Genomic DNA, 21,592 nt, shown 5'->3' with positions numbered 1-21,592 from the left:
CTTCTCACAGAGCTTTGTTAGTAGTATCCTGGATTATAGCAGCTGAATGCCACAGTGTCTTCACTAGTTCCTGAGGGCTGAACGTGTGGCTATGCAGGAGGCCATAAACCTGCTCAAGAGGAGAAGAAGAAAACAGAAATCCTAACCTGAAGTAGATCTGACCTATCTATTAAACCCATTCAACTTATTCCGTGCACTAAATGTAGAAGATGGCCCCCACCTGCATCCAGCTGATATTTCCCTCTTTGGATTCTAAAGGAATACACGGATCTACTCTCACAACAGGCAGATTCTGGTAAAAAGCAAAACAACAAAGGGCACCAGGGTAAGCTAAACTAACTTCAGCAAACTTAACTGGGTAGGCAGCCAGTAATCACAGAATAAACACTTAACTCAATCCATTCATTCATTCATCCATCCATCCTGTGTTCTGGGAGATGACAGCCACTCATGCTCTCCAAACATTACAGGCCGTGATCTAGTTCTGCCATTATCCCAACAATCTCCCAAAATTCTTCTTGTCTCAAAAACGTAAATACAGGACACAGCTAAACCTTCTTCGTATTTGCCACAGGCTATGATCTGGCACACGGGCAACTACTGTAGAATGACTTGAGCCCTGTAAACTCCCACTTGGTGCCCTGACTAGAAGTTTGATCTTCCTTCTTGCCAGCCAAGCTACAGAAAGCCTACAACAGAGGATGCAGTGAACTCCCAATGCAGAGCACCGTAACACAAAGCCAAGAGGTAGTTTGCCCTGCAACTTGCCAGGTGAGTACCAGGGGAGCATTTCTGAATTTTTAACATAGCTCTGAAGGATTATCTGTCTGATCTAGACACAGATAAAACAACAAAAATAGGTGGACATGCTTCATGCTGCAGAGGCAAGGAGGTATCTCCTGTGACAGGGAAAAGAGGTTAAGCAGGTTTCTTCTAGGGATAATGACAACGCATTTGCATAAAATGCATTCTTACAGGGAATCAGACTCCTTCAAGCACCCATGTGACACACATTAGTCCACCACCATTAATGATGACAATATAGTGATTTGAACAGCAAATATTCTGTTGCTGTACATTATTTGTAGTTAATGAAGGCACAATTTTGGACAAGGATTAATGGCTTCTTGCCATTGCCCTCCTGCCACTGGCTTGGGTTTGTGCAGTACCTGCCTCTAATGAGACACTCACTAGGCTACACTAAAAATTTCTACCTTTACACATTCTCAGTGCCAGACGAGTTGTCTTCATCACAACAACTAACAGAATTGCATCTTCTTGCCCATTCAGTCAGATCTTGTACACAGTTCCTCCAGGGCCAAAGAGACTTTTGCAAGCTGTTTTGGCAAGTGATGCTTCAAATCAGTAACCCCACAGCTGTGAACTCTGAAAATTATTTATTCATCATAACTGAGTTTGGTCTATGACTGCCACCTAAACAGCAATGCATCTATTTATCCATTAAATAGTTTACACACCAAAGAAAGGGCAGAGATCAAAGGCTGCAATGTAGCATGCAGTCCAAGCACTTCCAGTACTATGTGCAGAATTGGAGGATATTTAGCAAAATTCGAATTTTCATGATCTTGTCCAATGTTAGGGAAAACTGATTGTTAGGATATCTTGTAGGCACACAACTGCAATTAGCAGCAGGACAAAATGGGAATAGATTACAAACATCCTACCTTTATGGCCAGATGCAGGTGACAGGTATTTGGAAGACTGTACACACAGACATAATATATGTCTTATATATTGTCTTATGACAATATACTCTGAGAAGAACTACAAATATCTTTGCTTTGCTTACTTAAACTCCTTTGAACATCATTAGCCCTTTAATAAATTTCTACTTTAGAATTTAAATTACTTCATCTGCACAAGGAGTGAATTTAGCTAATAAGCATATGTTAAAAAACTGAAACAAAACCAGAGGTACTTTTTTTTTTTCTTCAACCATTTTTTCAGAACTTGTAAATCAAAATTTCACAGAATATGCTGAATTGGAAGGCATCCATAAGCACCACTGAGTCCAACTCTTAGCCCTGCAAAAGACATCTCAAAGTGTCACACCACGTGCCTGAGAGCACCAATGACATTCTGTGTTTAAATTAATACTGGCAGTAGTAACTGAGCTTGGCAGTGTTTTCCCCAAACAAGCTCAGAGAACATTCAGAATAAACTCCCAATTTCAAAATCAACATCTCTGTACTCCTAAGAAGAAAGGCTAACCATGCAGAAGTACATTCAAGTATTGTTGAAGTAATTACGACTTTTCTCAGTGCTTTGGGAAGGTTCTGTCCTTTGTTAGTTCAGCTTAAATCATTTTAACCTACACTTAAAAGGTAAACTTTCTCAAGCTACATTGTTATTTGTAAGTGATTTATTTGGTATGCACAGACCTGCAAATTTACGTGCAAAAAACCCCCCCTGTTTTGAGGTTTTTCATTTTTGCTGCATTTTATTCTTTGACATACAGTAGGATCAGAAGCACTGAGACAAAAACAGCATAAAGTTAGAGATCAGGAGAAATAACCTAATTTATACCAAAATGATGAGAAATGTCCCTGTCAGAACAAAGCCAGTATAGTTTCACCTGCATGTCTTCAGCATGAGTTTAGCATTTCCTTACTGCCAGTACTCACATACCCAAAAAAGAAACCACATTGGGCTAGGCTGCAGAGACAGAAGGGAAGTGAGTGGGGAGAAAAACTGCAGCTGTGGACAATCAAATTCTCAATTAACTTGTTGGTTATAATCTGATCATACCTAAATGAAAATAAGGCAAGGTAGTCTCAACATCCCACAAAACTGTCTTAGAGAGGTTTTTCATATACATTACAGCAGGAATCCTGTAATTACAGCATTCTTCTGTTTTAGTGGGGGTACTTCACGCATCCAAGTCCCAGTTTTAAGATACAGTTCAATGAAGTTCCTGTGAAAGTGTTATTTATAAGCTGTACATGAGTACACACATGTGCTTAATCCCTCTTTGAGATCCAGTATATCCTCACTTACTGCTGTTCTATGAGTATTTTAAGCTTGACTGTTGCCAAAAAACTTTTTCAAAGGACATCAGGTATTCTCCCAAGAGAAAAGCAAAGACATACTTCAGAACACAAAGAAGCCTGGCAAAAGGACAGCTTCAAATTATCTACACAGATATGCAGATACAGTCTTGATAGCCAAGACTGACCATACTCATGAATGAGAATATTCTGTCAAGATCTGCTTAGGTCTGAAGAGAAAAAGCAACAACAATTCCTCATAAGCTTATGAAAACGAGGGACCTGTGGTCAGGAACTGCCTCACTATTCAAACAGATTTATTGGTGAGTGCTGTACCCTTCTGAGCCTTCTTAATGAGGAATGGAAGCAGGTTCATGGCAAGAAAGATTAGAAAACCCACAAGGGATTTTAACATGAAAAAAGAAAAGAGACAAAAGCTATGCTCCAAACTGCACCAGCAACTGTTTTTTAAAGCAAATAGCAAAAGGGAATCATCATCCTTCTATGTATGTAGACACACCAGTGCTACCAGACACAAGAAGACTCTGTGTTTTAGGGTGATGGTTTTGGCTTTCTGCTCAACATCTACCCTTGCTGCAATGTGATGTTGGATTATTAAGTCATATGCTAGAGATGCTTCTCACATCTGGTCTGGAGGCTGGCTCTTCAATAATCAAACCATAGCCAGACTCCCACTTGCCTTGTTTTACAGACACAACAGGGGTCATTTATTGTAATATTCGTCAGGTTCCCCTCCATTCTCATAGACTAAGACAAGCTCATGAGCAACACCTAAAACAGTAAAAATGTAAACCATAACATGAAAAAAATTGTCACAAAGCGACTCCTTCCACCACCTGGGAAGCTGTTAAAGGATTCCCTACCTCTCTCTCTTTTTCAGTTCATCCTATCAAAATTTTTATGTAGTTAAACAAAGAAGACATTCCTATTTCCAAGCCTCGTCTCCTGAAATTTTTTAGGACACAGATACTGATCCATTTCCATCTCAGAACAAGTGGCTGAGGGATCACGAGTGCTCAAGGATTCCACTTAAAGGAGACTAAACTTTTGCAGTAGTTGTTAAAAATACCTTCACTCTAATCATTCAATACAATCACAGGCCGCAAATATGTTGCAAAGGTAGATGACTAACCAGATAGAAAAGGATAATAAAACCAAATGGAAAGAGAAATAATACCTAAAATGAAATTTCAAGATTAAAGCTGCCATACTAAAAGCAAATTCATCCAATTAAAGGGAAGAAAAATCATCTTACCCTAATTTACCCAGACTCAATGATTACGTTTCAAGAGTTTGGGATGTGTAATTTGAAGCTTACACAGAAATGCAGGTTCCAGGTCACAGAAACAACCAAAACACTATGAACTCAATCATAGTATTTTAAAAATTTTGAACTACTCATTAGTAATTGGATGTGCTGATACCACACAGACACAGGAATAAACAAATGTCATTTAATTAATTTTTTTCCTATTAAACACCAGTTCCTCTGCTTAGCAAAAATCCCTATTATTCTGAGACTGACTAATGCTGAATCATCATAAACTGACTGCAGGAGCTACTATCATTTATTGTGATCTAAGCACTACTCACAGTTATACCACTAATAATGACCATTTTCTATTTCCTCTATTTTCTTATGCTACATAACACAACAGAGAGAGCTAGGATTAAAAAAACATGTTTGTACCAGCAAAAATAATCCAAACAAGCAAACACAGAAAAAACTACAGTTACACTGATCACCTTCCCTGCAGGAAAGCACAGGATGCACAAAGCTGGACACAAAAGGATTCCAAGTTTATGCATGCCCCATATCCAATGCAATCCATACTGAGAAATCAGATACAGTTTTTTCTTAGGTGGGCAAGTAAAATATTAGGACCAGCATTCTTGGTTAAAATTCAAGACACACAACCTGAGTTTCTGAGTTTGTTCTCTTACCTGCTGGCTTTTATTACATAATTGTCACCTGAAACCCTAAAGGCTCCTCTTCCCTCCCTCTCATGAAAAGTCAAAACATGCAAAAACTCTCTTCTGGTAGACAAAGTGCCAATTTCAGCTTAAATTGTAAAATACAACAAACTCTGGATTTCAGAAAAAGAAAAATTTGAAAATGAGGCATATTTCAAAACTCATCTGTGCATACAGGTTTATGCAGGTTATAACAAGAGAAACCATTCTGCAATTTTCAACTTCGATTCAATGGTATGTTCATACACGTAGTGCGGATTTTAAGTACAGTTCACGTGACTAAAGTTAAGAACAGGACTAAATCCTTTTTGAACCCAGGCCATGAACAACAAAACAGAGGCCATCCTATTGGGGGGCTGATCATAGACTTTGCTTCTGCCTATAACTGTATTAAGAATTTAACACTCAAGCAAACACACTTCATTAAAAGCTTACTTGAAGCACAAACTAAACCACCGGAATAAAATACCAGAAAATCTCAATGTTTATGTATTTTATACGTTTCTGTGACCCTGTGACTGTTCACAGTTCCAATTAAAATAAACCATGGTTTTGCATTTCTCATTTGAGTGCAGACTGTTTGCGTGCAAGGGGATGGGATGGGATGGGAGTCCGTCTGAAGTATGCTAATACCTGTGCTTTCAAATGAAACAACCATCTCAGTGGCATTACAGAAATTAAAAGGGGAAAACGCAGAACACACCATTAACTGAGCAAGTTCACTTTCAATAATCAGAAGCAGCAACACTTAAACTGTAAATTACAGAGGAGATTGATACTGAAATACAGTTCTTGGGTTTCTCTGGCAATCTACAGTGCTGTTCATTTTGCTCTCCTGACCTTTAATGAAGTATTTTCTTAATCTCACTTTCACACAGAGTCATGGATGGATTTTACTATCATCTTACAGTCCTGTGCCAACAGGAATGTTAGCATTTGCAAAAAAAACTAAATGATGTGGTCCAATTAATGAAGAAGTTTTAAACGTCCTTTACTACAGTTGCTTAAAAAGTGAGCAAATGTTTTTCTGTTCATTAATATTTTGCTCTCTCTAAGCAGGAGGAGAATGAGCAAACAGAAAGAGGCGTGGAAGCCGAAGAGTTTTGTAGAGGTGTTGGGTTTTTTGAAATTATTTGTATTCCATGCAAATCAACTTCAGTCAGATTTTAATCAGATGAATAGTTTGCATACTATTAGCCAGACAGGACATTTAAAAAGCATACCTGTTAAATATGTTCTCACTTGCAGCGTACTTGTCCAGTCTTCCCAAAGGCGTCAACATTTCATCTTGTGAGACAAAGTCCAGGGCTGAAGGTATAATAATCACATCAGACTCTGAGCTGTAGTCATCCACACCAACTATCAGAGACATCAGAAATACTCCTTATAATCACAGTAGTTTGACACTAAAATGATGTCTGTTGTTGGTCTGAAATACAGAAGTCTAGGCAAGGTCTCATTGACAACATATTTAGTAACTGTACCACATTGTTCCCACCAGCTTCCCCAGCCCTCATAAAGTTTTTTCTATACAAGTGTGACTGATGATGTATAAATGGATTTTCAGTCATTTTCTCTAAATTCCCAAGTGAGATGCATAACTAAACTTCCTAAGTATTTTTATACCTTGTATTTTTCTCAAGCAAAAGACTTCCATCTAATTGTAAAGTCAGCTTTTTGAAGACACGTACTCGAATCATAGCTGTAGGTAGCCCAGAGTTTATACAGCATGATCTAACAGACCAAAAAGACTTTGTTCTAAACCAGAAAAATCGAAATCAAGCATATTAAAAAAAAAAAAAAAAAAATCAGTGTGTGTTGCTAGATCTGACTACCAAATAAAATGGACACAATTCACCTACTGCATAATTATTAACCAGCACATCATCAGGGAACTTCATGTACACAGACCCCTTTATCAACATAGAACCAAAGAAGTGGAAAGAGGCCCAATCCTGTTCTGCAGAGCTGCCTAAGAATTAGGATTTGAATTACCACCTTTTTACTTTCCCTATGCCCTCAAAACTGCTCTAAAAGTCAGGCCCATAGAAAACACACACTTTTGGCTGCAAATGCATTCCCCTATTTGAAAGAACTACACCAGATCACCTCCATTAGTCCTGAAAACACAACACTACAGTATACTACCTCTATTCAGTCTAGCTACATCTCTCTGAAATGCCTTTTCAAAACTTGCAAATAGAGAAAATCAGAAGACAGCTCTACAACTCCAACAATGACTTTTTAAAAATGAACTCTACAGTAGGAAGAAAAAAGATTACTGTCCTCTTACTTTTGTAAACAATTATGCTGTGCTATATAAATTGCTCACAGGATAGTGTATCATTATTTCCAACATGCAGAATACGTAAGCAGCTACCATTGCCTGAACATCTTCCTTACTGTACTTCAAAAGTCAAAAGACAAACACTGAGCTCTGGAAGAGTAGTATTTTTAGACATAAACTAAGTTAATGGCACCCTTTTACCAATAAAGTAATTCTCCCATTTTCTACATAGAGAATCCATGGACATCAGCTGGTCCCAACCTTGCACAAGGGACCAGATTTTGTGGTTGCCGATAGGACATGAAATTCTTGCCATAAATCAAATGAAAAAGTGACGGGGAAAGAGCCAAGTGTGTAACAACAATCTGGGAGATGGGAGCAAGGAAGAAAGTGTACTACGAGCCAAAGGAAATGGAAGAGCAATCTGAGAAGAGGTAGTGGTATTAGGTATGTCTAAGGTAGAGGATAGAATAACAAACTGCAGGGGGAAGAAGGAGAGGCTGAAAAGAAAGATCAGCTGCAAAAAGCTATTGCAACACAAAGGGAAAGTGTTTAGCAACTCCAGGTTTACATAACTGTTTGAACTTGTGTTTGGTTTGGGTTTGTGGGTTTGTTTAGGTTTAATTTTTGTTATTTAGTTTGGGCTTTTTGCAAGAATCAGTTTTATTTTCACAGGAAGTGGGAGGCAAGTAAAAATGCACTCATAATGCAAGCTAGGACTTCATGCCAGGTTAAGTTAACAAGGAACAGGCTACATCCTTTCACAAGCTCGTAGACCTTTAATTCAACCCATCAATCCAACTGAAACCAGGGATTTTCCTGAGTTTTCAGTTCTGCCATCTCACACCTAGACTATTTCAGCTGAAGATATCTTCGCCTATCATCTAGTCCAACTGTCCAACCACCTCAGGGCTGACCAAAAGTTAAATCACTTCCCTCTCCACGTCCCATTCTCAGGAAGCTACAGAGAGTGATGAAGTCACCCCGCAGCGTCCTTGTCTCCAAACTAGACAGTGAAATTAGTTCTGTGACAGGGTCCTATTCTTCTATTCCACTGTCTGTTGATCACAATGTAAATTTAAAAACATAAATTGAAGAAACTATGTCAAAATACCAACATAATTATTGTCAGCAGTATAGTTATTTTTATTTAGCTATCAAACTCATGAATACAAAAAAATAAAATGCTGACCAGTACATGCACCACCAATTTTACTCACTCCATTTCTCTCTTCCCAACCTCAGCTTTGTTCTATGTTCCTCCTTGTACCCTCTGAATTTATTTTTCTATAATTTTTGCCTCGTGAAACCAGTTAAGTCAACCCAACTGCTAAATCCACTCTATAACAGATGTAAATACCATTGATAAAAATATCACCATCTGCTTACAGTTTATCTGTTTGATGTCTCCTACTAGTTTAAACAGAAAGTGAGTTGTGTGGATTTGGCTCTGCTGAGCTTATGAATTGTAAAATTAGGCTTAGCACTACATTAAGCTTGATGTGCCTCTGCTACCAAACAACATTTTTTATTTAAATAATTCCAGCATCTCAGCTCATAGTCACAGAGAGATCATTCAAATGGCGGCATCTTGATTAACACAACTGTAATATAGGGAAGAAAAGGGTAATAAAAATAAATCAATCAGTACGTGATCAGTTTACAGTTCCAGTAAAGTACTGTTACAGTCACCTTATATATTCATTTTCACTTTCATGACATCAATCCAAGCCAAAAGACAAAGTCGATTCTAACTCCCATTCTAACAAAGCCCCTCAAGTGGATCTTTGTCTTCAACTTGCCACAAATATGAACCACCAACATCTAACCACTCCTCATCTAAAATGCAAAAAGGACATACTTTGCATTATTCAATAAACCAACTCCCTTTGCTATTCCCTCCACACTGTACCAAAACAATTATCAAAAAGGTTGTGTTAGCTGCAGATTGCCTCTTCAGCCCTAACCCTGCCTTCCACCCAACTTTGAGCACTTGACCAACTACCACAGGACCTTGTGTAAACTTTACAAATGCAAAACATACCCTTAAACAACACAACTGTACTGGTTTGCGCTGGGACAGAGTTAAAATTCTTCACAGTAGCTTTTATGAGGATACTTTGCACATCTCCAACCTATTCATTGGGAGGGCACCATGAGGAATTTTTAAAAAAGGTCCTGACACTGTGTAAGCCCTGTCTTTAACAATAACTAACACAACACTGATTTATCAACACTAGTTTCAGCACAAATTCAAAATACTGCCCTATACAAGGTCTTATGGAGAAATTTAACTCTATGCCAGTCAAAACCAGTACAAATTTTGGCTAATTCGAATGCAGAACATACAGATTTCTTCCTGCTTCAGAAAGTAGACCAGACAACAGGACCACATATTACTTTCCTACTGCAGAAAAACCACAGGTCAATTTTCTTATTTTTCTCCACTTTTTCAAACTGGTACAAGTACAGACCAAATCCACAGAAAGAATATAAGCTACAAGACACCACTGAAAATGCAAGTGCAGAGCCTTACCTACCTTCTGCTCTGGTCTTACATGTTCACACCAACATGCAAAACTAGAGCTAAGAAAACAGGAGTTTCTATAAGAACACCCAATCCCAGGAGTTTAAAGTCACTAGTGGTGTCAGGATGAGAAACAGCAATTGCATAATGATGTCAAAAGCAATCACAGTACCTCTATTTCTGTCCACTCAAGTACCAAAGCAGAGCAAAATCAATAAATTAATTAATTGATCCAGACTAAGTTTGAAAATTTCTCTTCAAAACTCTACACAATGACTGCCAAACACAAGGAAGCATCACATAACAAGACAGCAACTTGCCTTTTGCTTCCACGTCTGACTATCACTGACCTGCTGTATTACAGAAGCCAAGTAACTTCTATTCTGTGTACCTTCATTTTCCTGTCAAAAGATTTGACTGGTTTTTTTGGTAGAAGTTGTTTGGGTTTGTCTCTCTATCTTGCATCTGGTCCATACTGTACTGTGTGAAAATACACACTAACATTCCCTGCTTTAAGCTCTCCTGTTTCCCTTTAGCTCTCCTCTGTTTTATGGCAAGGATACAACAATAACTTGACACAGTTATTAACTAACATGAACTACCACAGCAATCTTGCTGAGGCAGACTATGCTTAGAGGTGCTTAGTCAACCACGGCCAAGCTTGGCTGAGCATACAACAACAAAAGAGAGGTCCATTTAAAACTCAGTCCACTATAAAACCACAATCCCTAGGCCAATTTTCAAGGGAGTTGGTTTTTCTACTACGTATCTCATCCTCATAGAACCTTTCACAAAGATCTCTCATACTGGATCTTTTACAGAGAGGTGCAAAAAATCATGTTTGAAAAAAATGACTGCTATTTTTTCTTATTTAATAATGCAGGAACTTTCTTATTTAATAATGCAGTTCTCTACCATAGACTGTTCAGTAGCAAGGCCTATATGTATTCTTTTTGTTCTTCTATATTTGCCATGAGCTCCATAGCAGAAACATATTCTTCTTTGCTTTGGCATAGAAACTCCGTAACAAGATGTGTATTCTAAAAAAAATAAGCAATTTTCAATTCTGAAAGCTGAACAAACAGCTTTAAGGATTCAACATTTCCAGCTAATATTAACAGTTCTCTCATTTTATCTTCTGCATGCCCAAAGAATTCTCAAGATCTCCTACAAAATCCATATGGCAGTTGCTATGGATATATCTACTGAAGTGGACTAATTTTTATTCAATTTTAATATAAGCTATTTATTACACTCTACATCAATTGTTATCATATGGATATTCAGGATAATATTGCACTTATATGCAGAAAGGACTGGGTTCTGTTCTGCTGTTCAGGCAAGTAATTTTTCTGCTTAACTGTAAAGCAAAAATTGTAATCTTATGAGCCCAGACATTTGATATCATGATCACAAAATAACAGCAGCAGGTTTTGTTCTAAATTACTGCCCTCCATGCGACAAATGAAGAATTTCACCTTACATTCAGACTTCTGCAGAACACAAGTAATATTCTCAGTCCTTCAATATTGCAAACACATTCGTTTCTATATAACTTTCTGTAAGAAACACCACTTTGCATCTCCATGTTCTGCGAAGAGAAATTCACCTCAGCATGAGCATCAATGCTTAAACATCTGCATTTGTTCACAGCTGCACTCACTACTCTTAACCCCTTCCTACTGCACAATGTCCCAGCTCTGGTTCTGTGGTGACAACACAGACCAAAGCATCAGTGACACTATTTCAGGTTCATTTGCTACCACAAATTTACTGCACTGCTTCAGTAACATTAACCAACAGCTATTTCAATGACAATCACACAAATATTACAAAATGTGCTTGTCATGCTGAATTCTACCACCCTGCCTGCCCAATCCAGGCATAACTCATTGGTCATCACAGAACCCACCATCAGAAAGGAGGAGCTCTTTTTTCCATGAGACACTTAAAATATTCTGTTTTCCCCCTGCTGAAGTCCAAGACTGAAAATGCAACTGAGATGCCATGAGGTGTGTGATTCTACTCAGCAGAAGTTATCACTGAAAGTGATAATCTTAGATTCCAGCCCACTTACCATATTAGCAGAAACAAGAACCACCCTTCTCCTTCTGTGTTTCTCCCCTAAATTAGCCCTTCAAACCATGGAGCACTATCGGACTTGAGCCTTTTATGAATGTCAAGTTACCACACCTGTATGCACAGACTTTGTTGTCTGAACACCGAGTTTGGCGGGACTGGGTTCGGGGGTGGGGGAGGAGTAGAGAGGCAGGAGCAAGGAAGAAGAAAGGGGGAAATGCAACGCAGCTCTGATGCAAAGCTGCTGTGCCAACAAGCAAGGCTTACCACATTAGCCCCTATGCAGCAATTTGATAGCAGAGCTTGCTATCAGCTCAAAGCACAGACACAGCAAACCCTTTAAATAAAGCTTTGGTACAGGTTTGGGGGCTAGGGCCGAGGAGCACTCAGCAGATGAAAGACACAGAAATCAAAAAATCAGCAGCTGTTTACACACAGAACTGATGGAAGCATGGTACAGCAAATTTCAAAGACCCAGCAGCCTAAACATAACAGGCTATGAGAATATTTTCATTTAGCAAAGGCCTTCATAAAAAGACAGTTATCAAGCAGCCAAAGGAGTTGCATTTCCCAACAAGCATCAGACGAAACGAGGGGCAATACAAAATTCTTCAAGCAAGGAAAACAGGCGCAGCTACACACAAGTTTGTTTCTTTCAGACATACACAAGCAGCACTGAAAATCCTTGATTTGCTCTGAAAAAAACCAAATAGCTCCACCTCATAATGCTCACTAGTCGTTTATTTGCACAACAGCTGAATGTACCTTGTACCGGTTAACAGCTTGACCGGCAACGAATGCTGGTCCAGAGGAAACTGAAACAAAGAGAAGGACATCCAAGCTACCAGTTAAAACAATCAACAGTTTACATTCTGTCTGCCTATTTCCTGTAGGGAGCATGTCACGCCCATCACCAAAGCACTCAAGTTCCCTGCTATTTAAGTCCCTGTCTTCTACCTCTTTCAAACAACTCCATGCACTTCAGAATTGTGGAATGAGGTTGGAGTGAAGCAAAAGTCAGCTAATGCAAGCAGGAAGTTCCTCTAAGGTTCTTTCTTCTCCTCTACGAGGACATCACCATCAAAGAAAGGTATTCCTTTTCTCTCTGCAGAGCACTGCTGTTCATGGGATTTTTAACTGACCTCATGACTGACTGAGAATTTTGTAGCACTGCTAGGAAAATCCTACTTCCATCTTCAACCAACATGTTCTCCCTGGTCCTACCACAATAGACACATGCATTCAGCTTCAGGCCATGCTCAAATTCTGCCACACAACTGGATATCTGGTACACACAAAAACTGCAAGTTCAAACTATATGTGCCTTAACATTGGACTAACTAGAAGGGAGAGAGATATGAAGCAAGCAGCTGAAGCTCAAATGCTCCAAGGACTTGTGTAAACTTTGCACCACTGATGTGACACCATGAGTTATGTATGATACATCAGCTACCACCAAGTGTTGTTCCATTGTGCAGTGACTTCGACAGCATCATGACAGCAACTAAAATACACTCAGGCTAAACACTGCAGAGAAGGCAAGCTCTACAACTAGTACATCCATAATCTATAAAACATGGCTTTGCAACATAAATCCCTTGGAACTTCCTAACTGCACTTTTCCTCTCTCCACTTAAATCCCAGACAATGTTCTTGAGATGCTGCTTGACAGCTTTCAAAACTCTTGGTGGGATAAACCTCAGTGTTTCCCAGGCATACAGAGAAATTCTTGCTGCAACTCTCCCCACTCTTCCTGTCTGTGCTCAGTATAAAGTATAAAACTTTATATGGGAGAAGGTTGAGCAGTACAGAATGCAGGGGATTCACTCTTGGAAAAAGTAAGAACAGTCATGGGTGTTCATTTCAATGCAATTTAATGTTTGCATTACTTGCACAAGCAAGTATCCCTACAGACTAATCACGCTGTTCCTCCTGTAGGCTGTAGAGGAAGGAAAAGGTAGTCTCTCTTCCATTCAAATATTTGGGAACTGTTCAGGCACTATGGCAACAACACAAAAAAATTCCCTTAGCATATTTGTTTATCAGAGAAAAATGCTTCAAGAGTCTGCAATATCACTCATATACCATGTCCGTTTTATACATTAATCTATTTAGCTTTTCAAGAAATTGCATAGGGAATAATGTATATTTATGGCACTATTTGCCTCTCTTTTCTTTACCTTAAAAACAGTAAGAAAAACCCACTAAACCAGTGGTCTCAACTGTTGATGCAGTTGTTCCGCTGTTGCAAACAAACACCCTTCACAAACATACTCTGACAATTTTTCAACCTACACAGTACGATTTTAACACCCTACTGCCAGGAAGAACTGCAGCATCCCTCTCAAACCAAGAAACAGCCACATTAGTTTTTCTCATACTATACCTTCTGAAGAAGACAGAGGAGCCCTGATGTTCTGGGAACCTTTAGGGGCAGCTGTCCCTGCCTTGCTCTTCCAAAGAGGGAACTGCTCCTCCAGCTCTCAAAGCAGAAGCTGTCCTTTCATCCAGTTCTGCTCATGTTACAACTCTTACAATGAAAACTTCCTGCCCACACAGAGGGAAAGTCTTAGTACCAAAAGGCACATATAGGAAAGAAAAGCATTTTATCTTCAACACACTGCAGTCTGCCACCTCCACAATAGGTCAGCAGTCAGAAATAACTGCAAGCACCAAGGTTTCGCTATCTTAAGCCTAGGATTTTGAACATTTCCAACTCCGTCATGACTCTTTCACTCCCTCTGTTTTTTAGCTCCAAGTGGGAGAGAAAGGGAGAAGGAGGAGAATACCCAAAGCCCTATAAGATAAATCATGAGACAAGAAGAAAAAAAAAGCTGGCAACCTTAATTGAGGATCCCTGCCAGAGATGGGATAATAAAAGGTGCCTGGTGAAAAGAACATTCCCGCATCAGAAGTGATGCTAGTGGCCTTGGAAAGCTGAAAGCCTAGAAAATTACCTCTTCTTCAACCCTCTACTAGGTGTAATGGAGAAAACATATGCAGCTGCATGAGCAAGATTCATTAGCCTACATCAAATCAAGCACAATCCTTTCCTCACATCATCTCCTTCTCTCTAGGATTCTAAGAGGTTGCTGGAGAGAGACTAACCATTACCCACCTGAGACCACTAACACCAGAATTCCATGAGGACACAGCCATCCACCTGAGTCTCCCAGTTTCTATGAGGGTCAATCACCACATTAAAAGACAAAGAAATGAACTGAAGTGTTGGGAGAATTAAACCCGAATCTCCAGGGAAAACAACTGACTTAACACACGTGCTTCATTAGCATTAAGGAACGGTTACTGGATTCCCAAGGGAGCAGAATCCCAGTCACACCAGAGAATTGATTCCAATCACTATAGAACGTCTGCCATCAATTTCTGTTATTAATTTTTTGCAACGCTGGAATGCCAACCCAGTAACTCAAACGACCTCAGCACTCTTTCACCAGAGCTAAGGCTCTGATGGGACCAAAAGGTCAGTACTGCGAGAGGGCATTCGAACATCACGTTGGAAATTTAGCTATACTCAAAGCTGGAATTAAGTCTAAGAAGTGACACAACATGCAGCCTATACAAAACAACTAACAGCATAACAAAATCTGCTAATTCTTATTCTGTGGTGAAGGAACAAAGAAACCACAGTGCAAAAGCTTCTGATACTACTATGAACAGCTGTGGGAAAGGCAAGGTGAATTTTAACATACTGAACACATGTTATGCCAGCATAATTCACTGCCAGAGAATAAAAACTACAACACAGCATCAAGCTGTGACTGTGATTTGACACCACAGGGAAATACAGACTGATTTTATAAAAACAAAACAACAACAAAGAAAAAACCAACACTTTTTGACTTAAACTATCATTAAAATGTTTTAAAAATTAAATTTAAAATGGCTTCCATTTGGAAAGAGTCTTGTGCCTTACTCAAAGTCTAAGAGAGTAATTTAATTAAAAGCATTCAACCACCACAAGCTCACTGCTAATGCCAGATGATTTGCTCATCACCTGGAAAAAGAACATAGCATCAATGATAAAACAGCTTTTGACATCTGCAGATGCACAAAGAGAATTTTCTTCAGCTCAGCTAAATAACTGGTTCACTCACTGAGAAGCCTGCTGGGAGAAGAGGCTAGGAAGACCTGTCCTCCCTTTTTTAATCAATGGAAAAGAACTCAATAATAAAAACAGAGCTATGCTGGATCATCACTACTCTGGTTTTAGTTTTTGAACTGTTTCATCCACTAGTAAAATCCAAACAGTAACATTAGATTTGCTTATTGTCAAATTTTAAATCTATCATACCATTAAACACCTGTGTTAAAGAAAACAAGTTTACACATAGGTGTGTGTATATATATATCTATCGATCTGTAAAAACTCATTTAACAGTTCTAAACTGGAACTGTCTAAATGCATACATATTAAAATTCCATTTTCTGCATTTTTAGTTAAAACATCTGGAAACTAAGTGTACAGAAAAAGGAAATTCACCGTTGTCAGCACAGCAAAAGGTAAAGTTTCAAAATCTGAGTAATCTACATAACCACCAAAGCACGCACATATACTTGCAACTACCAGAAGTCCTGACATTGCACACAAATGAAGCTGTCAGCTATCACTAACAACTACTTTTTCCAAACACAAATGTAAAACAATACTAAAACCAGTTATCAGATCAAAATTTCTTTTCTCTCCTGATTTAAATCACAATTAAAATAATGAGCTGAATAAAGCTATCCTCCTTCCAAATCTGAATTCTAATTGCAGATGGCTCTATTTTTTAGAGCACACATCCTGTACACATCAATGGTCAGACTGAAAGACATCAGCATCACGGTACGTTTCATTTCATCTATCTGTACTGATCAGTTCAGCCTTCAGAAACAGCTAGGGGAGGGGGGAACACAAACTGTCTAGGAAGAGTCAAAAAGAACACTTTATTTATCAGCAAGATGTACTTCTACAAGCCCACATTTGCTTTTCAACCATTTCTGCTGCTTATGTTCTTTCCTGTTCTATACTTAGCTTAAACAGTTGTACTATTCTATTTTGATTTTGTATGCACAAAACAAAAATTTGAACAAAAGCCAGATTTTCCCTGACTTCATATACTGTGCAAGATTTCAGATAGAAGACCAAGGAAGCCAACAATCCAATCCTTATTTGAAGGGTTAGAGTCAATAAAATTGTCTTTCATTATATTCCTAGAACTCACATCTAGGAATTAATTTCTGTTCTATAGCCTTCTGTATGTTCAGCCAGGGTACACTCGCTTGGTTTTGGGTTATTTTCCCTTTTACTTCAAGCTAGCAAACAAGGAAAAGCCACAGGCTGAAGATGGAAGAACCAGAATTTCTTCAATTATTATCACAGTCTTTGATATCAGGGGCTGTATCTACAGAAGTGAAACAGCTAAAATCGAAGTACTGAAATGCCATTTGCAAGCTATGTAACTACTTAAGGCAATCATCTGTTTAATGTACCAGGTGTAAAGTATGCATTCACCTCAAGAAAAAAAAAAAAATTCAGTTTTCCTGTGGTTACCAAGCAACCAAGAGCAGAAAAATAATATGAAGCTTTCAAAATAGAAATGCAAACCAAAGCTGAAATTAATTATTTAAAAGTCAATCCAGCTGGTTTATCAACCACTCTCTGAAAGCCTTTCTTATAAAAGCTCTTGTTTAATCTCTGACCTCTTAAACAAATCAACAAAAGGAAGGGTTGTTTTTTTTTTAAATAGATGCCTTCCACAGCATATATTCTCAACCACTACTCCAACAGCATAGATTTACTGCTCTCTTTTAAAATCTAGGAATGTTTCATTAACCTAAATATTTCTTCAGAGAAAAGGAATTTTTTTTTTTTTAAAGCAGCTGTTAAAACAGTACTCCAAAGATACAGTACTTTACTGTTCTATATTTCAGGTTAATTAGCATCCAACAAGCTGGCATAATGAATGAGGAGAACAAATCGTACAGTTGTACAAGTTGTTGATTAAACTCCAACTTTCCAGGAGAACACTCGATTACAGAAACCTTAAAAGACAAAGATCATAAAACAGCTGTTCTTCACTCTGCGTATCTTAAAGATGCACAGATGCTTAGTTCATTACTTTCAGCAGCAACTGTGCATGGTTGTTTGCTCAACTCCAGGACTTTCTCCTACTGCTTTAGAACATGACCAATAAAAGGTATCTCTAAAGTCACCTTAATGATTCCTTCATTAGTAGGAAACACTGAATCACACTGTAGATTCTCATTACTAAAGGGGAAAAAACCAAACCAAACAATACAACAACAAGAAACTTCATGATTCAGGCTCAAACCTAGGCTCACTGATGAGCTACAAAGGAACACCTAATCTAGTGAAATGTCCTGAGCCTTATGCATAATCAGAGACTCAGTTTCAGATGTCCAATCCAGACCATGACACATGCATTCAGTCCTAAACACCCCTGATTCCGCCAGTACACCTCACAGATGTTTTACTGTATTGCTTGATATCAGACCAACTAAAAGACCAAAAATATACTGAAAGCATAGTTCACTTTTCAAAACAGACAATCAATCACACTATTTAAATCTATCTAATTCCTCCTCCTAAATTATACCACCAGGACTACAGGTATGCCTGCATGTATTTTTCACTTGCTTATCCTTAAACATAGCTTAGCACACTTAATAGCAAGAATGCAGCTGGCAGAATCACACAGGCATAAAAGCTGCCAGCACTTCCAGTTTTATCACTATTGCATTCTACTACTTCAGTAATACACCTCTAAACCAGTGTCTAACTCTGCTACTTGAAAGAGTTGCAAACATTTGAAATATTTACAACAGAGGAATACTGTAGGGTGGGGTTCAGGCAAGAGTTGCAACTTTCTGTCTTATTTTTTTAATTGTCTGTTTCGTATGTGCAGCCAATCAATTGAAAATATTTTCATAATTGTGTAAAACATGTTGTATATGGGTACAAAACACAGCTATTTCAAATAATACGGCACAAGAAACAGTACTTCTGACGAGATATGTACGGTCTCCTTGATCTATACTATTTTTCTTTGGCTCACAGACACCACCCAAGAACAAAATCATGTAAAATTTAGAACCATAAAAGCCACTGTGTGACTGAACTACATCCAGACAGCACACACTGATGCACACAGAGTCCTGGTTTTTTCTCTTAAAATACCATGCGTAAGTATTTAGACATTTGCTTTTACCTACTTACATCAAAACCTCAGTAATTTTTAATGAGGTTTCAAATTTTTATATTTCTATGGCTGTTGCCTTCCGGATGCTCTCATCTGGACTTAGTCATATCTCCATGCATATATTTTCTTTCATTATTGAAGACCGTAACATTAAGACCAGCACCAGGAACCCACACCTTCAGTCACCTCTCCAATGACTACAGATCATTTCAATTCCTGTCTTGCAGTCAACTAAAACCTTAATCTAAGTGGAAACTTAAGAATGCACTTTATTTTTTTGTTAAGTGTGTCCGTTCTGAAAAAGTCATCTGTAATCACAGAGAGTTTTCAAACAGCGACTTATCATACAGAATTTTTTAAAAAAAGCCTTAGGGAGAGGCTCCTTTGTGCGAGGCAAAGCACAATAGGAGCCTTCTAAAAAGTGAAAAAGAAGATGTGTCAGTTAAATCCTGAAAAGTTTACATAGCTCTCCTCTAAAAACGTAAGCCACGAACCAGAAGGTTTTTCTCCTGCACTCCAGGAGAAAAACCTGGTGAGGAGATGCTGTGCAGACTGCACAGCAGACAAAATACCTTCAGGCAGCAACCAGGGGGTCCGCACACCCACGGCAGGCTGCCAGGCAGGTGCTTGCCTCCACCTCCATTTTCACTTTTCACCCAAAATTCCTCCTCCTTTCCTTCCAAGAAGTTCCCCCAGCTTTGACACGATCACGACACCTTCTCACCTGAGCAACATCTTAGTCTGCCACGCTAAGGCTTCTCACCCCCGAGTCAGTGATTTTTGTACCACCCCAGCCACAATTCTGCTACTTTGCACTCTGACATTAACTCTTCTCCACAGATCTCTTCATCGGGGCAGGACTCACAGAACCAATTAGGTTGGAAAAGACCTCTGACATTATCGAGTCCAACCTGTCACAGAACATCACCTTGTCAACTGGACCATGCCACTGAGTGCCACATCCAGTCTTTCCTTAAACACCTCCGGGGACAGTGACTCCACCACCTCCTGGGCAGTCCATTCCAATATCTAATCAGCCTTTCTGAGAAGAAATCCCTCCTGGTGTTCAGCCTGAACCTCCCCTGACGCAGCCTGAGGCCATGTCCTCTCTCCTGTCGCTGGTTGCCTGGGAGAAGAGACGACCCCCACCCGGCCACAACCTCCTTTCAGGTAGCTGTAAAGAGCAGTAAGGTCCCCCCCGAGCCTCCTTTTCTCCAGGCTAAGCACCCCCAGCCGCTCCTCACAGGACATGTGCTCCAGACCCTTCACAAGGAAGAGGGAGCCTGAATGGGGGGGGGGGGGGGAAGGACGGGGGGGCGAGAGAAGGGGGAGAGGGATAGGGGACACAAAAAGATATACAAAATATAGAGCTATAAAAGGAACGAGCAACCCACATGCTGCTGCAGATGCAGCAGCCTTAACCTCCTCCTGCTCCTCCCCGGCGGCGCCCTGCCGTGCCCGGGCCATGAAGGGACGCCGCCCCGCAGGCAGAGCCTCCCCAGCCTCCATCACTCCTTCCCTCCCTCCCTCGCTCCCGCCGGGGCGGCCGCTAACGGCGCCCCTGCCCCGCCCGCCGCCCAACGCACCCTGCGGGACCGCCCGGCGCAGCCCCACGCGCGACCGGGACCGGGTCATGGACACCGGGAAGCGCGGAGCATGGCCATGGCTTCCTCCTCCTCCTCCTCCCCGCCGCCTCCCACAATGCACCCTGGGCGCTCCCCCGCGGAAAGCACTTCCTCGCCCGAAAGCCGCCCCGCCGCTCCCCCCCGTCCCCACTCACATCCGTCGATCTCCTCGTGCAGGTCCTCCTGGAGCAGCGACAGATCTGCGGTGGGGGAGACACACACACACACACACACCATGGACCAACGCGCCCGCCGACCCCCGGTGCCACGCGTGACCCTGCCCCGCCCGCGGGCTGCACCCCCCGACGCCACCCGTCCCGCAGCCCCCCGCGCTCCGAGCCCGGACAGCGGCGGGCAGCGCTCCCGAAGCCGGGGCGGGGGAGAGGAGAAGGAGGGGGGATAGAGGAGGGAGGGCTGGCGCCTCGCCGGGGAGGCGGCGTGTGCGGGAAGGGGGAGGGGGGCGATGCCTACCCGCCATCTTGCTGCTGCAGCCCCCGCGGGGCGCCCGGCTACATCCAGCCCGCGGCCGGGCGGTGGGAGCAGCGGTGGGAGAGGGCGGGCAGCCGTGCGGTCCAGGCCCCAGGCCCGGTGGCGCCTCTTCGCGTCCCCGGGAGAGCCGCGCAGGGAGGGAAGGAGGAGGGAGCAGGCGGAGGAAGGCGGGAGGAGGGGTCTGGGCCGGACACGCTGCCCCCGCCTCCGCCCGGCGGAGCTGCTGCCGTTCGCTTGCTGCTCGCTCGCTCAGGCGGCCGCGCCTCCCCGCCCCGCGCTGTGACTCACGCCCGGAGCCGCCCGGGCTGGTCCTGGGGCTGAAGAGCGCCCGGGCTCGGCCGCACGCCCCGGCCCGCTCA

General features: G+C 41.0%; 1 protein-coding gene across 3 annotated transcripts in view; it reads right to left on the bottom strand.

Annotated features, from left to right (window-relative positions):
* Positions 1 to 21,352, bottom strand: part of PPP4R1 (protein phosphatase 4 regulatory subunit 1) — a 66,712-nt gene extending 45,360 nt beyond the window's left edge. Inside the window, exons 1-3 of one of the 3 annotated variants that reach the window (XM_082278048.1) lie at positions 21,216 to 21,352; positions 20,900 to 20,944; positions 6,227 to 6,362 (exon numbers count right to left, since the gene is read on the bottom strand). In XM_082278048.1, the coding sequence (XP_082134174.1) occupies positions 6,227 to 6,362; positions 20,900 to 20,944; positions 21,216 to 21,222 (188 nt within the window). In that variant the 5' untranslated portion in view covers positions 21,223 to 21,352. The remainder of the gene's footprint in view (positions 1 to 6,226; positions 6,363 to 20,899; positions 20,945 to 21,215) is intronic. The other 2 variants (XM_082278050.1, XM_082278049.1) reach the window with 2 other exon arrangements.
* Positions 21,353 to 21,592: the final 240 nt, after the last annotated feature.

The sequence above is a fragment of the Coloeus monedula genome (genome assembly GCF_965178545.1).
Source record: "Coloeus monedula genome assembly, chromosome: 1".
NCBI lineage: Eukaryota > Metazoa > Chordata > Aves > Passeriformes > Corvidae > Coloeus > Coloeus monedula.
This window is presented reverse-complemented; position numbering and strand designations above follow the sequence as displayed.